The sequence below is a fragment of the Nomia melanderi genome, chromosome 4 (assembly GCF_051020985.1).
Source record: "Nomia melanderi isolate GNS246 chromosome 4, iyNomMela1, whole genome shotgun sequence".
NCBI classification, from domain to species: domain Eukaryota; kingdom Metazoa; phylum Arthropoda; class Insecta; order Hymenoptera; family Halictidae; genus Nomia; species Nomia melanderi.
Window position 1 is genome coordinate 10,070,515 of NC_135002.1, and position 16,720 is coordinate 10,087,234.

A 16,720-nucleotide genomic window follows, 5' to 3' on the forward strand; every position below is an offset into this window, starting at 1 on the left:
GCAATAATGATGTGCCGGGTAATGCGTTAACAGGAAAATTGTTCAGCAACAAGGTAGAACCGAAGATCGCCGGTGGTTCGAAAGCGAGGTGGTCAGCTCTCGATTTCGGAGTGGCCGATGATTTAATTCGGCGGCCGGAACGGAGCGGACCGAGCTTACCGAACCCGTTCAGCGACGTTGACACAGATCCCGGGCCAGTGTGGTTCTCGGACGAGATATGATCAGGGACACGCGTCGCATGAAAAGAATTACGCCCGCGGAGCGCAAGGCGCATCCTGATGCGCTTGCAACGGGTGTCCGAGCCACGTCGCGACGCAGCTGCCTCTCCTACACGCTCACTGAAACCTTCCGCTTTCCTTCCTTCCCCTCGGCCATTCCTTTTTCTATTCTTCCTGCTCTTCCGTTCGATTTTTCCGCTTACGCTGTGACCGGTAAAAAACCGCTGGGTCACGCGAGACTTGCCATTCTGCTGATAAGGAGACCCACTTATATCAAATTATAACTTACTTTTAGACATACGACTGCTAAATGGTTAGCAGAATTTGAAATACTGTTGCATTCTACAATTCCTTTTTGTCGGATCTGTACTCTTTACTAATGAATCGACAAAATTGGGTATGTAACGTAATTATATACTTTATTAATCGGTTGACTGCCTATATATATATATATATATATATTCATAACTTAGCCATTTATAACAAACTCCACAATTCTATAAATTCTTAGCAAAAATGATAATACATAATTCAAAAATATACGACATACAGAATCAACGGAATCGTTCGTTCCAACAAGTCTCCGTCTCTGAACGTAATGTTCAGGCTGCAGAGCCCAAAGGAAATTCCTTTCGGAAACGATCACCGGCGGCGGTTTTACGCGGGATCGAAGAAACCGATCCGAATAGGAGGGAAAACGGCGCGTCGAGTGATTAATCGCAATGTTAAATCGGTGTTCGATCGTCGCGCGCACGGCGTGCCGACAAGTATATGGTTATACTTCCGCAGTGGGCGCTATAGGGCAGGCTATGGGCATAACGGTGCGCACGTCGCGTCACGCACATGCGTGCGTTGATGTCACTGAACTTGCAGCAGCAGCAGCAGCACCAACTTACAGCAGCACCAGCACCAGCAATACCAGCAACAGTTGCCGGTGGTGGTAGCAGCAACGCGCAGCGGGTGCGCTGGCAAACCGCAAGGAACATCGAGCGGGCACCGTTCTCTTTTCTGCACGCCTCGTGCACCTTCCCGAGATTACCACCATATTATCGCGATATGCAATCTTTTCTTCATTCTTTCTCACGAAAGAACGGGCCCCAGGACAATAGAGGCCCGCTAAGGGGATCGCACGGACCATCCTCCGCCACAACCGCCCGTAAGTGCCCATCGGGCCGCGACACACGGAATTAACAGATCGGTCGATCGGTGACGGTTCCTATCGGAGGTCTCGACGATTCGTGTCTTTTCAATCTTTGGCAGGAGGATTTTATTGGTATTTCATTAAAATCGGGGCATTTATTTTGGTATTGTCGTATATTTTAATGCAATATGTATTTTTAGTGGAGTTTGAAATGTATACTTTAGTAGAATTTGTTTTTTCTTCGGTATCCTTTCGTCAGCAGTCTGGGAAACTTTATGTGAATTTTTATTTCCATTGTTACGACAGAAAGGACACAGGAAGGAACAAATTTAAGTACTTCGATTTGTATTTATTCTTTTACTTATATTTTTATTTTGTTTATTTTAATGTGTAAACAATTGCTACCCTTACGCTGCAGGTCCTTACTCGATGATGTTGACGTTCTGGATTTAAACCTAGTAATTTAAAGGGATACGCCACAAGGTCAACCCTTTGACTTCCAGCCCCCTTTTCGTCGGACCTTGAAGGGTCCCGAGTGATTCGGGTCTGTAGGTAATTTATTAGGCATGCGAGTTACGTTACCAGGGGTTACGTTGACAGCGAGAACATTTGTCAGATCTCGTTGACCTTTGTGAACATTCAAGGACTTAAAAGCACGAAGCACTAATACCGTTTAATAGATAAAAGAGGTAATAAAGAAGAACAACAATTTTTTAAATTATTTCCGATAATATTAACACTATATTAATAATAGAAAATCTATTAATACTAGATTTACGGAAATAAGTATTAATGATTTCGTATCACAGTTCTAATGTTACACTATTATCTAATTACTTACCGTTCTAGATATTCTTATCTGACATCAATCATACTACTACCTAGATATTCATATTTCTATATATTTTTATTCTATACCAATTAAACTATCATCTAGTTACTTATGTTTCTAGATATTTTTATTCAACATTTTTATTCGACATCAATCCCTTTACTATGATTATTTTCGAATAATTCGGAAGCGCCGGTGATCGGTGTACACCATGCCAGGAAACTTGTTAAGAGCATTCCCCTTTCGTCCGAGATTCGAACGGAGCCTCGAGAATTCCCTCGATCATCGGCAAGGTCCAAAATCAGCCGGCAAGCGGAATCGCTTTTTCCGAACGAACGGACGTTCAAGGTGGCAATCGGCGCGTGTTCATCCGAAAAAGGGAAGTTCGATAAATTGTTGACAAGGTCAACAAATATGACGGAACGCCACGGACACACGCCGAGCCGCTTGCCAGGCTGTCAACGATCTAGGAAGCTGCCGACGAAGGTAAAGCGCCGGTCGGCGACCGGACGTTCAGTGCCAAGGACACCGGCAAGGTAGACAATGAAGCCTCCATTGCCGCGTGAAAATAGCTTCTAATTATGCCTCCACCTCGTTACATTTTTATCTCTGGCGCGCTGGGTACACGCGCCGCTGGCTGCGCCATGCGATTCCAGACGGAAAAAAAGGTCTAATTGTTCTCGGGTTTTCTCTGTTGATCCACGGACGCGTCAACCCGTTCACGTGCAAACAATTTCTCCACTCTTCCTTTTCGAAACTTGTTTAACCCCTTGCCCATTGATTTCTTTTGCAGTCACGACGATCAAAACTGTTTTAATGTTTAGAATTTTCACTGGAAGAAAGAATTACTTGTTCGTTCTGTATGTACGCTTATTACAAAGCATCGAAAGCTATAAGAGAAATTATGTGTAATTAAAACTGGAAAGGGTTACGTGATATTTATATTTTTTCAATTTTGTTCGAAATGTTCGCTGCGAGACTGGAGAATTAGTTAAAAATTTTTTCCATTTTTTTCGTTGGATATTCTGTACGACTCTGCGAGAAATTTGTGAATATTCCTTTGTTACTGTTTGTTTCTATTGTTTTTAGTCTTCTGGTTGGAACAATTTTTGGGGTGGTTGGCTGGTTGCTCACGTTGGTCATTTTCGAGTAAGGAAATTATCATATAAGAGAGATAAGAATATGTCATTTTGATTTTTTGCGAGAATCATGTCATCCGGTACGGTGTACCATTTAATTGGCTTCCGGTGACCTCGCATGAATATTTATTTCTTTCTCAGGTATCATTGAAGATGTTTCAAACTGACTGATTTATGTCCATTGTAAAAGAATTTCAATGTTTCGAAGAAGTTACATGTATTACATTAAATATTTTTTTTTGCAAAGTAAAAATTAGAATTGTCGAAAAAATCGATTAACACGAATTAATGTTAATTCTAACGAATCCAATGCGACGAAATGGAACAATTCTCGGTAGAAGGGAAACGCGAGTTAAAAAAATGTTAAAATCATTCAAATATTTATAATTTTTAAATAGTTCATTTATAATTTAAAAATAATAATTATTAACCTATTACAATTACCGATCGTGTCATTTAATTAAAAAGAATTAAAGAATTGAATTTAAAACATTTATAAGGTTTTAAATATAAATTAAGTTAAATAAATAGCATAAGTTAAAACATTTCAAGGTTTTCATACACGTGAATAGATTGTGAAACGTTTTTATAATGTGCCGAAGCCGCTAAACAATGTTAAACGCGAGGGGTCGTCGACCAACCAGAGGATAGGCGATCGTATAAATTTCTCTGTAGCCGCGATAGATCACATTGATGCGGCACGCAGTCGATTCACCGGGATGTCCTTATTCTTGAACCCGTCGCGGGAATTCCTTGAACGGCCGTGATTCAATCGATCGGACGTAATCAAACTCTTCGGATCCATTCGCAGCGAAGTTTCATTCGATTTCACTCGATAAACTGGAAATCTCATTACACTTTCGAACGGTTCTCGAGCAACGATAAAATGAAAATATATCATTGTCAATTCGACAGTCGAATTTAACATTAAAAGTGGCCTTTATAATACAAGAAAGAAAATTTCCTGCGCGATCTCCGTTTTCGCAAATCAGTTCTTAGAAGCATCATGTTTGCATAAGAATCCGTAGTCCAGTGTGTAATCAGTGTACCTGTTTCAGTAATTAATTTCGTTACATGGCTCGAGTAATTACGACAGATATAATTTTATAATTAGTCCAGATAATTAGCTCGGGATTCTAAGCGGAGTGTGAGTTCGCTTCGAGCAAAACGGAGGAAATATGTAACTGATCAGTTGAGAAGATTCTCGTGGAGTTCGCGAGCAAATTATTTCTTTGTTTATTTATTTGCAGGGTAGAGCTATTTAAATATCGTTGCTACAATTAAGTAAGATTCGTGTGTGCATGTTACTTATCGTGTTTCCTTAAGTATCGACCAAATGAACATCGAATTAACGTCATACTTAACAAGCGAAGTTAATGTTTCGGTCATTTTATGGTGAAAAACTTTTTCTCGTTTAATTCAGTCGATCTCTTATTAGTTCGTATATTATTTATATAACTTATATATAATGTCATAGTCTATTTTTATATAAACATTTATATTATATAATAATTTTTTATTATATAATTAATTGATTATCATTCAATGTTTTTCGAAATCTTTGTTTCCCGTTGCTTACATTTCCATGAAGAATGTCGTAATCGTAGTTTTACAAAATGTCATTTTGCACGATAGAAAATGTAGATTTTCGATTCCAGTGGATATCATTCTGCCATGTTTTACCCTAGTTTAATTCAATTCCATTCGCTTAGTTTAGATCTCTCAGTCACGTTTTCACCGATTACTCTTCACCGGAGTCCAATAATGCCGACACGTGCGATCGCTTTACACTACTCGATTAAAAATAGATGCCACGCGAGGGCCATGGTGTATTCGTTGCATATAAATGCGTATCGCTGCAGGTCGCTAGCCGATTTCAAGGAAACGAGTCCGTCTGACCTCCGTCGTCGCCGGCCATTATGTTCGAGGTCTGTCCAACTTCGCGGGCGAACAGCGATCGTTCGCCGATTCGCGTTTGTTCGACTCGCGTTACCCCGTGCCACCGGAATTTTATGTAATAGGACTTTCTTTCTGTTCCACTGATCGTTTCGAACATTCTTTTTAAGAGAACGAACCTTCGGCAATACTTAGAAGAAACAAGAATCAGTTTATCTTAATACTAATTCTTATACAATTTAATAATAATAAACAAATTTGATATTAGGGAGAAATGAAATTCAAGATTTTAAGGGCGTTATCTTCTGAGAGAAATATTCATAAAATAACATCAAAAGAAAGAGGCCGATAATACAGAAAAATAAATTCAAATTAAGTGTCTTTTTTCTTATATCTCTTGCATCTTATTCTAGATAGATGTATCAAGCTATAATAACAAGAAAATAAAACAATTAACAAGACATTTCAAATTTTTCATGAATGACGCGCTTTAAAGATATTCCAAAATATTGAGAATATCTTATTATACACTATTATGAAGTAAAATAACTATATTACGTTTCGCAACGGAGATTCCTCGGCCCGTTCTCGAATCGATCGCGCCGCGATTTAAGGTTCCAGCTGCGACACGATGGAAAAACTCCTGATCGAATGAAAAGTGGTCGCACGATCGATCGCGGGGATCAGCGGGAAAGAAGCTACCGAGCTGAACTGAGTCCTCGGGCCGCGGCGTATTCTAATTGAAAGCAGTCCACCGCGCTGAACGAGGACAAAGGAATAAACGGGAGAGCCGAGGACAGAGTGTAAAAAGCAATCAGGCTGGCTCGGAAGAAGAAGGTCGGGCACGCCGGAGGCGAGGGACAGGGTCAGTGCTCGTAATAGCAGTGCCATAAAATCATGAAAATAAATTATTGCATAGATGATGGCGGACGTTAACTTCCAGGCTGGTCTCGTGACACCTCTCGCGTAGCGCGGCCAACCGTTAAGCCGCCTTAGGACCGTGCCTCTCTTCGTGTGCACTCACACACCGCCGGTGAAAGTTTACGTTTATGCGTTTATGAAGCAGCAATAAACGACAACTATGCCCCCGACTATACAGGCGAAACAGAGAGATGAAAAAAGGGAAAGAAAGAAAGACGAAAAGAAGATGAGGATGGGGAGAGGAGAAGTGGAGACTTTTACGAGGACGGGGAGAGGCCAGCAGCCCTGTCCCATGGTCGAAAGGGTTGGCCGGCTTGCAAGGGTTGAAGGGGCTTCGTGTTTGGGTTTCCACTTTATTGTGGCCGACCCTTTCGTTCCTCGCCTCGCCATCCCCCCCCCCCCCCCCCTTCAGTCGCATGCAACGCTTCCTCTGCAGAGGTTTTTCAGCGAAATATCGAGTTTCCGAACTTTGTCTCACAATAGGAGATACTTCCGGTTCCTGCGGAAGACGCTCGCCCCCTTCACCTTTCCATTGACAAGCGAAATCGAATCCAAGGAAACTGGATTGTGATTTTTTAACCATTTCTGTCAGTGCACTTTTGGTCTAAATTTGAAATTGATTGGGAAATATTGAAAAGATCGTTCAGGGAATTTTAATCTATCATCGTGATTTTATTTTGATACTGTGATTAAACTCTTTTTCTATATTTGAGTCAATCGATAAAGCTATTTTGTTCAGTGTAATAAAGTAGCGGTAGTTATTTGTGTCAGAAGCTACCGAAACATCCTTTAAACTAATGGTTTTTCGCGAAGTCAGCTCGAAGCTTCTTTACTCGTAGAATTATTATAATAAAAAGTGATTTACCACTTCGGCATGGGACATTTATACTCGTTCAGAAAGCGTGATGCAAAATAAAAGGAGAATTCCTGTTGCACGAATAATTATGATGGGGTGCGGTGCGCGGTGATAATAACCATCGGGCCAAGGCTCCGCAGCCAGCCGTCCTAAGGCGTCACCTTGCCCCAGTCAAGCCCCGCGGTTAAGCCGCGAGACGGCTAACACCTCGCCGCCTCGGCGATGTCCTCGTTGACGCGGGAAAGGAAAGTTCTGCGTGCTAAGTGTATTATAAAAGGCGTGGGTGGCCGTCATCCGACAGGTGGCTGCGACAGCTGACCGCGTAGGAAGCCTAATAATGGACCACCGAAGGCAGCCAGCGAATCAAAGCGCACAAATTGCGGAAGCTCGCGACGCACGATTAATCGCGACATTATTGATCTCATACGATTTGATTGGACCTTAAGCGGACACGTTCGTTCCTCGGAAAACGAGCGCATTCCTCGAACGCTATTCTTTCTTCGCAGCTTAACACGTTTTACTTACTTCACTGTCACATTAATTCACGATCAACGAGCACTCGAATGACCAGCCTTAGCTTTAGCGGCATTTTCTTTCTGAAATGTTACATGCGTCGTTAACAAAGACAGTTATGCCTGTCCGTTTTTCAAAAAAGAATGCGCGTTCTCCTTAGAAACAGTCGTTCTACATTCGCATTGCGAAATTGGTTAACAGGTTTGATCTAAATTTTGTAACTTCGTCGGATCTTCATATTTTGGTATCATTGCATTTTATCTTCTTTCGTGGTGTCGCTCTGACGTTGGCTTGTGATGATATTTGAAAAAATCGATTTTAAACGTTTTTTGGAGTGGTGTGAAGTTTCAACTTGAGCGGGCTCAACGTTTCGAACGTTTTGTTCAGCGAGACGACGAGGATATCGGACCGCAAGTCGCTTGATCAGCGGTAAATCGATCCGCCTGCAACCGTAAAAATTCCGCAGGCCTCGTCCCAGTCACGAGGACGCTAAGCCGAACGGCAAACACGATCGACGAAATCTCGAGATAGTTTCGCGCGATCGTGAAACGAAACCAGCCGCGCCAGCAAGTTCATCGAACCGCCATCACGTTTTTTACCGGGCACCGCGCACGTGCCTATCGTCCTTCGAATCGGTGCTCTGGACACTCGGCTCCTCGGTGCAGTTTCGGTACCTCCAGATTTCGTGTTACCGCACTGCCCCGCGAAAGGGAAATGAACCGGCGCGCCTCGAATCGATTCACCGCGCCGCTCGCGATTATTCGGACAACAGCGATTTTGCAATTTATCCTATATTCAAAGACGTCCACATTTATAACAATCGTTTATATAGGATAATGTATAATTATTAAAAAATATAATGATAACAATGTAATTTTTTTTAATAATACAAAATTGTACGATTTTTATATTGGAATTTTATTGAAAAGGATTATGAGAGAATATTATTTTTATGAGAAGAGAGTAAAGTAGAAAATTAAAGAAATTATTAAATGTATATGTGATCAGATATCAGTAAAATTGTTAATAATCTTTTATTGCTCGTGTATAACTGTCGTACGCAACGTTTCATCATTTGAACACTATTTCTTACGAAGAAGTCAAGTTTGTGAAACAAATATAACTTAATTAATTAGTATATACATTTCTACGGGACGTAACATAAATTGGTTCACTTCAGATTAACAGGGAAATTAAAGCCGTTCTAACTCGACCGACGGTGCACGAAACCTTGAAATCCGAGCCTATTCAACGCGTTTCAAATAAAATACACAGGACATTCTACGAAACAAGGACGCTAGCTCCGAGTTCAACGAAAGGAGTAACCTCAAGCAAAAATGCACATGCAAAAAGATTGCACATATGATCTACCCATACACACGCACGAGTGCACGCGAAACAACACGACGATCACCTACAGAATAAAATCAATTCACCGCCGAACGCTGCGTCCGTCGAGCATCAAGAGCAATTTCCACGAACAAAGGAGGAATCCTGCGACGAGTGCGCGAAACTGCATCATGCCACGAGTACCAGAAAACTCCTGAAATCGAAGTCGATTAAAGAAACGGACGAAACTAATAGCTATAAAAAAAAAACAGAACAGAAGCAATGAAATAAAGAAAGAAACAAAAAGAAAAGAAAAGAAGATCACAAGGGGAATTCAGCGGCACGGGACAGAGTTAGGCAGCGTAGAATTGGTCCGCCAGGACAAAGACAGAAGAAGAGCGCCGCAGAAGAGAGGCCGAGAGGAAGCCGGCAAGGTTAGAAAGAGACCAGGAAGGCATGAGAGAAACGCAGACGAAAAGCCGCGTACAGCGACAGAGAGAGAGAGGGAGAGAGGGAGAGAGGGAGAGAGATGGGGAGAAGGAAAGAGAAAGAGAGAAAGAAAAAGAGAAAGAAGGAAAGAAAGAAAGAAAGAAGGATAGAAGGAAGGAAGGAAAGAAAGAAAGGAGTACGAGCGAGACAGAGGCAGAAGGCGAAACGACAAGCTACGATCTCGCGGTTGGCTCGAGCGAGAGGGCGCATGGCCTTGGCCGCTGCTGCGGGGTAATTCAGTCAAGGTTTCGGCCGATGAACTTCCTCCGACGGGAGGAAGGAGAGCCGGCCGGTAGAGGTCCGACGTCGTTGGTGGGGGTACGGGACGACCAATCGGAGCGGCACGCGGCCCAGCGAGCCGGCTCGTGATTGGCCGGGCCCGCGTACGCCAGTGCCCGGGCCCGCAGCCGGTTGTCAGTGACCTCCAGCATTGAAAATACGATGAACTCTCTCGGGGGGCTCTTGTGAGAGCACACCGGTGCACTGTGTGTCCTCTACTACATACTAGGTAGCCAGGGCGTAGACATTGTAGATGGTCGAGGTGGCCTGGCGAGCCAGGCAAGCCAACATCAATCCCTCCCCTCCACCGGGCCGCGTTCGGTGCCGAGTAAGGGCTGCACGGCCCCCAGGTAACCAACACTCGGCAGCGCCGAACTCCAGTCAGACCAACGCGAACCTCCCTCGAGCGAACACTTACTTTCACTCTCTCTTCTGCCTCTTCCATCCGCGGCGGCGGCAACAGCGAGCAACAGCAGCAGCACCAGCACAACCAGCCAGCATCGCCGCCAATATCATCACGTACGCGCGCGAATTTTTCGCGCACGCCACCGTCCACAGATAACACGCGACAACGGACGGTTTCGCGTCTCCGTTTCCTTCCTCCCGCGTCTCTCGCTCTTTCTCACTCTTTCTCCTCTCCGTCCACCTTCCTCCGGTTATAACACCGAGCCGGTGTCCGCACGCCGCCACAGAACGCACCTGCCCTTCGACTCGGCTAGGTACCTGCACCTGTGGTGCCACACACACGAGAAGATCCAGTTCAGTGATACGCGGCGGAATCGATCCGGGAATTTGTACGGTACACGCGCGAATTCGATTTGGTGTCTACGGGAAAAGTTCATCATCCAAGAAACTGAACGCGGGGATGTTAGCCGATCGCGATGAGAGGCCCCAGTGAGTTAGCAGTGATTATTTGAGTCAGTGATTTTGCTACCGCGGGAACACTGTGGACTAAATGTCGGTGATCAGCTCAGTGCAGTGCCGTGACCAGTGGATGCTTGATCCTGGAAGAAGAACGTAGAGGGTTCCTGTTTTAGTCTTTACACACACGGGACGCGGACTATCAGCGAGGATGATACTGACGCCGGACAGCAGCGCGCAGGCAGCCACGGCAACGTCGCCCGCGCCTGAATCGCCGATCTCCAGCATCTCGTCCCACGGTTCGCGAGCGTCCAGCGTGTCGCGCATGTCCTGTGTCTCTCAGGGCATGCCCAGCGCTTATCACGTGGCCCAGTTGCCCCATCACATCAGCCCTAACATGCCCACCATGGATTCCACCGTATCCTCCGCGAAACCTGAGCCTGAATTGAACATAGGTACGGATCGGGTGTCAATTTTCATTTGTTTCTTTAGCTTCAAGAGGATCCTGCGAATCTTTCTTGTTCCCTTTTCTATCAGTCGAGAAAATTAGTCGTTCGTCCACCGAATGTTTCTGTTTCTCTCACGAGTACTACACGGAGTAGAGAAACTGCGGTCGAGTTCTCGGCCGAGAGATCTGTCTGTTCGGCTGTTCGGCGAACAGAAAAAGGATCGCGCGCCGTGACAGGCCGAGTGAAAGCAGAAAGTTGTAACACAGCGATGCTGTAACTCGCCCTCGAGAGAGGAGAAAGTGTTCTTCTTTCTCTCCCACCTTTCTCTCGCGGGACCGGGCGGGCGCGCGCGCGAGAACCAGCGAGCCCGCTTTACGGGCCCCACGTGGATCGCCGCGGCGGGGCACACACGCGTCGCGCGACACCATCGCGTCAACGTGTCCGAGTGTTAATGGACGGTTGTCAATGTTTCTCTTCTGTTTCGTTGCAGAATTCGATGGGACCACGGTGTTATGCCGCGTATGCGGGGACAAGGCGTCCGGTTTTCACTATGGAGTGCACTCGTGCGAGGGATGTAAGGTGAGTCGATCTTTCGATACTATACGACCGATTCCGATCAGCGATTTTTTTTTTGGATCTTTGTTCTCTGTGTTCGATTCTGCTATGCGGTTTCGTGGATGGAAACACTTTTTGCAATTACTAGATTATTTATTGTTTACATATTTTTGTGGATTCAAGAATTTTGCGATCGGAATCGGTTTTCATTTGAGCTGTACGACATTTTCGATGATTCTTCCTCGCCTCGATTTTTCGGGAAACCAAATAATCGACCGGTCGACGAAAAATATCGAATATGTCAAATACGTGACGCCATGTGGCCAGGAAGTGAACGGAGCTTGAATGTGAATGTACGATGCGATCAAGGCTGCGAAGAAGCTATCGACCGAGCTCCGGCTCGACCTTGTGCACGCGGAAATCGCGAGACGTTTACGCCGATCCTTGACGTTGCCTCCTCGACTGGCTAGGCGGACGAAAAATCTTCTCAAGGCTCCTTTTCTTCGGTCGAGTGAAGTCGTTGAAATTCCTCTCAAGGATCAAAAATCACCGGAGCGTATTTAGGGGATTCTTAAACTGTCAGGGATATTGGTATTCTATATTTCTGCAAATCGATACTTTGAATAATTCTCTTTCCAACCGTGAAAATTGGTTTCATTTATTAGCGGAAAATAATAAAATCTTTTTCCCTAAAATAACGATGATTATTTTTTATTATTATATAAAATACATTAGTGGCATCTGCACGTCAAACGTCAACAGGAAATTTTTCGGAGTTTGCAAGAAAGTAAATATTAGAAATGAAATTGCATTGTCATCAAAATTTGCATTTCGCTAATTTTATCGGCACTTGTCGACAAACATCTTCACTAATTCAAACATTGCAGAAAAAACATTTTGCAGTTTAAACTGTTTCGATTCAAAATTACAAAATTTTGGACGTGAACTGTTGGGATACAGGGATAGGAACTATCGAGGGAACCTACCGGAAACGTTGAAAAATGTCCGATGGACGGTGACACGCGGTCACGGGGTATTTTTCGTGGAAAATGGGGTCGAGCTGGGGAACAATAGCGTTCGCGGGCGGTTACGCAAGGGGAGCGTGAAATGTGGCGAAATTCTTTGAGGACCGATAACCTTCGGCCGTTTGGGAAAACGCGTGAGAAGGGACTGGACAGGTAGCAGAGACTCCCTGGACCTACGGGGAACGCTTTTGTGTCACGGTGGTTTTCATGTGGCCGAGTTTCGGAAAATCGTTGGGCCCCAGGGGATTCGTCTACACGATTTCCTGTTCAGCTTCCTTTTCTGTCCTGTCTCCTAAATCACGGTCTTCCTGCTGTTAAATGATCTTCCCCGTCAAATATAAAATGTTTTCCAGTTTCAATTAACACATAAAAAATTCAGGGATTCGTTGAAAAAACGGCGCAAAAGGGAATAATGTATGTCGTCGATCGGTGACTGCGAAAGAGATCTCTCCTCCCGGCGAAACCTCAAATCGAATGTAAATCGTTTACCTCGAGACTGATAATTACATCCCGCGAAGGCCAACGTCCTCGTGATCGTCATTGTGCGACTTCAAGGAGGCGCACGGGTGGGGGCAGCACAACTCGCGAATATCGTTTTAGGAAGTGGTAGAACGCTGCCACCACCTCCACCGCTTTGCCACCACCACGGCGCACTTTCGTGACGGCGGTGGGGATGGCTTTGCCAGGTGTGTTAATCGGTGACTCGCAGCACTCAGATCTTGTTCGTGCGTCGACCCGATGACTTCGAGCGCTACCCTCCGCGACGCAAGCGTCCCCCCGCCGGGTATTCACCCAATAAAATTTCTTACAATCATAAAATTCCTCGTGGCTGATAAAAGAATCAAACTCTTACGAATCTAGGTTACGATTGATCAATTTGTTTGTACTTTTCCTTCTTTCCAGTTTTATTCGGTATATTTTAAAGACAATTTCCTGCAGAGTCATCGTAGAATAGAGATACCCCTATTTCCAAGCAGTATCCATCTTTTATGCTTTGAGGGATTGTTGGGTCAAAAGAAAGAGAAAGTGGACCAGCGGGGACCCGAAAAGCCAAAGAGATGATCGCTGGCTGACCACGGGAAAGAGAAAGTGTCTCGGTTTTCTGGTGTCGTAGTTTAATCCTCTCCGACTCGGGTTGCTCCCCATTGTTGTCCCCGGAAAGAGAACGAGATTAGGGACGGTTTGTGGCAGATAGCGTTCGGAGGATGCCGGTTTTTTTTCCGTCTGGCTTCCCCCACTCGAGGGGACACACGAAACGAGGGACCGAGCCCGGGGCTGGTTGACTGGGTCAGTAACTTATGGCGGCGCGGCGGGCCGCGGAGTAGTCGTCGAGTGACCTAGCCGCTAGCGGTAGAGACCGTCTTATGGGCACTGGAAGAGGGACCCGTGGAAAGGGAAGAGAACGCGGAAGAGTGTTGGATATCTTTAAGACTGGGTCGCTCGGTCGCACTGCTGTTGCACTATTTCGCCATAGCGAGTCGCGCTGGCCGCAAGCTACTTTTCCCCGGCCCGTTCATGCCTTGAGGAGGTTCAAGAAGTTTTAGCTACCCCATTAATCTTTTATCGAAAAACTCCTCGAATCTTGTCATTTTTGACGCACTAGGGATTCGTATTAGGGACCATGGTATTCTAGGAAAAAGTAATTTTTGGCGCGAAAGTTGAAAATAACTGAAGTATTCGACGAGAAGAGATAAACGCGAAACTTGGATGATCCGCGTTAGTTCGAAGAATTCGATACTTTCAAAAAGACTTTCAATATTCGATAAGCCAACGATTTGGTTCAACGATCCTCGCAATCTCGACACACTATTTCTGGCACGAACGTTGCAAATAGCAACTAAATGATTCCAAAATGATTACCGATAATTTCGCCCCAAAACCCCCGGAATTTTCCAATTTTCGACGCGATGGCGATTCGTTCCGGCGCGAACCGAGCAGATTATTCGGCGGGAGAAGAGATCGACGAGAAAATTGAGTGGCTCGCGTTGGCCCAGATTCGTCGGGTACGTTGCTCGCCCCCCGCCACGACACTTTTCGTGCACGCGTCACTGACCTGAGTTCAGTTTTACGGCACGAGAGATCCTCGTTGCCGCAATCACGTGGCCGCGATAAACGCGCGATAAAAGACACGGCATCCCGGCGGGACCGCGTTCGAATAAGCGGCTTGATCCACGAAACCCTTCTTTCGAATCTGATCCCGGTGTACCTTCTGACTTATGCATCCCTAGACGCGTCGGCCTACCCTAATCTCGCCTGCCGCGTATCTTTCGCGATGCTTGCTCGCGATACCTTCTTACCTGAACGCTTCATCACTGCTCGGGGGGGACCTCTTTTCAATCGTCCGATTTTTCGTCTACCGAAACTTCGTGTGGGATTGATGATTTTTCGATCATCCCTCTAGATGTCAGCAGGTTTAGAGTATAGATTCGAGGCATAGGTATATCTTGATGGTGGAACTACGAAAAATTGGGAACTTTTCGTTCTTTTTCTTACCCGTTACCCGGTAAATCTCCCTGGCGGGACAATCAACGGTGGAGGTGCGCGGCCGACTCTTTTTCCGGAGGGTTGAAACCAGGCGACCGGTGCATTAACCCTCCGGTCGTCGACCCCCGAGCCAGTTACGTCACACGGCTGTTCCCACCTCTCCTTCCTCACGATGCCCCCTCCCCTCCCTGGGACACGGAGTGTGCGAGCTCCCTTCCTGTTCTCCGCTCCCTCCACCTTCTCCGCCGCCACCTCCTCGCTCACCTCCTTCCCTAACGCCGAACTCTCTCCCTCCGCCCTCGCTCTCACTCATTCTCTCTCATTCTCTCACGTTTTCTCTCTTTCTTTCTTTCTCTCTCTCTCTCTCTCTCTCTCTCTCCCTCTCTCTGTCTCTCTCTCTCTTTCTTTCTCTCTCTCCGTCTCTCGGCTAACCATCATTTTTGATGTCGTAACGAATCGTGATCTCATTTTCATTTGATTGCGCGGGGTATTTCGGTGCTCGGTGTTGGGGTTACTGACCCCGGTGCATCTACTTTAGAATCGGGTCAGCCGCTTATTATCGTGGTAGGTGTTCGCTCGACGCGGTATCTCCGGACGGCCCGGAGCGGGAGCGCTTTAAGATAACGCGGTGCCCAGCCGAGAACCGCTCCCGCCACCCGCCCGCTCCCGCCGAGGAATCGAACGTCACGGTTTTCTGTGCCGCGACGATAAAACCACCCCCGTTGAAACGCGACACTCCGCGCCGGAGGGATCGAGAACTTTCGCGATTCGGTCGTCTGAGTTACTTGGGGACAGTAATGCTGCTTGGATAGATAGGATGTTGGATACGTTAGATGCTTGATCGATCGGTAGTGTTTTTCTTCGAAGAGAAAGTTATTAGAGAATAAAGTTTTGTTTATTGGTGAGGTAGGGACGTTTATACGTAGAAAAGGCAACCGGATAAGCTTCTTAATGGAAAGGATTTTGATGAAGCTTGATGTGGGTTTAGTATTTTTGTTTCGAGCCTTAGTAACATAATTTTGCATAAAATAGTGTGGTCTGGTTGTTAAGATGTCCTGAAATGGACTGGTATTCAATGTGTAGATTGTAACTTTAATTTTTGGGGTGGAAACGACTCACCATTGTTTTTTATGTGATCGATATCGTATTTGTACATAGCGCTTACATTTTGAATTGAAAAGGTGACAAAAAAATATGAGAGATTTTTAGATGAGTGGATAATCCCTTTGATATATAATCTAATTATGTTTTTGGTAATAAATCGTTCTTCTATGTTGATAAATTTGTTAAAGTGTCGAGTATTATCATCGAGAACATACATGCACCTGTATGACTTTTTTAATCACGCGAATGGTATAGTAGATTCTCAAACTGCGGCAATGGGAATCAGCTTGAAATCTGCAAGACATCTCGAGCATCATGGAAGTAGAAAATAGTTCGTGTGATGACCTCGGCGGTCGACTTCCCCGGTATCGATGCCCGGGGAATAGGGCAGCGAACTGTTCGAGGTCAAACGAGAGTATTAAAACTGGTCGGTCAACGGCACCATTTCTTTACAGCCGAGTTTACTCGATTATACACTATTTTGACCAACTATGATTTCGAGCGTTTTTCCTTCTTTGATCGTTAGTTTCCAATTCGCCTTGTGTAGTAAATTATCCATTTCTTCGCAATACACTTGTAAAAGTCGTCTTTCCTAAAAACTCGCAACGATAAATTCAAACTTCCCTCAA

The 16,720-nt window shown here is 45.3% G+C and overlaps 1 protein-coding gene across 2 annotated transcripts in view; it reads left to right on the forward strand.

Moving 5' to 3' along the window:
* E75 (ecdysone-induced protein 75) overlaps nucleotides 1-16,720 on the forward strand; it is a 95,743-nt gene that overhangs the window by 63,168 nt on the left and 15,855 nt on the right. The window contains exons 1-2 of one of the 2 annotated variants that reach the window (XM_076367341.1): nucleotides 10,671-10,929; nucleotides 11,414-11,502. In XM_076367341.1, coding sequence (XP_076223456.1) covers nucleotides 10,686-10,929; nucleotides 11,414-11,502 — 333 coding nt within the window. In that variant the 5' untranslated portion in view covers nucleotides 10,671-10,685. Of the gene's footprint in view, nucleotides 1-10,670; nucleotides 10,930-11,413; nucleotides 11,503-16,720 lie in introns of those variants that run through there. The other variant, XM_076367342.1, reaches the window with a different exon arrangement.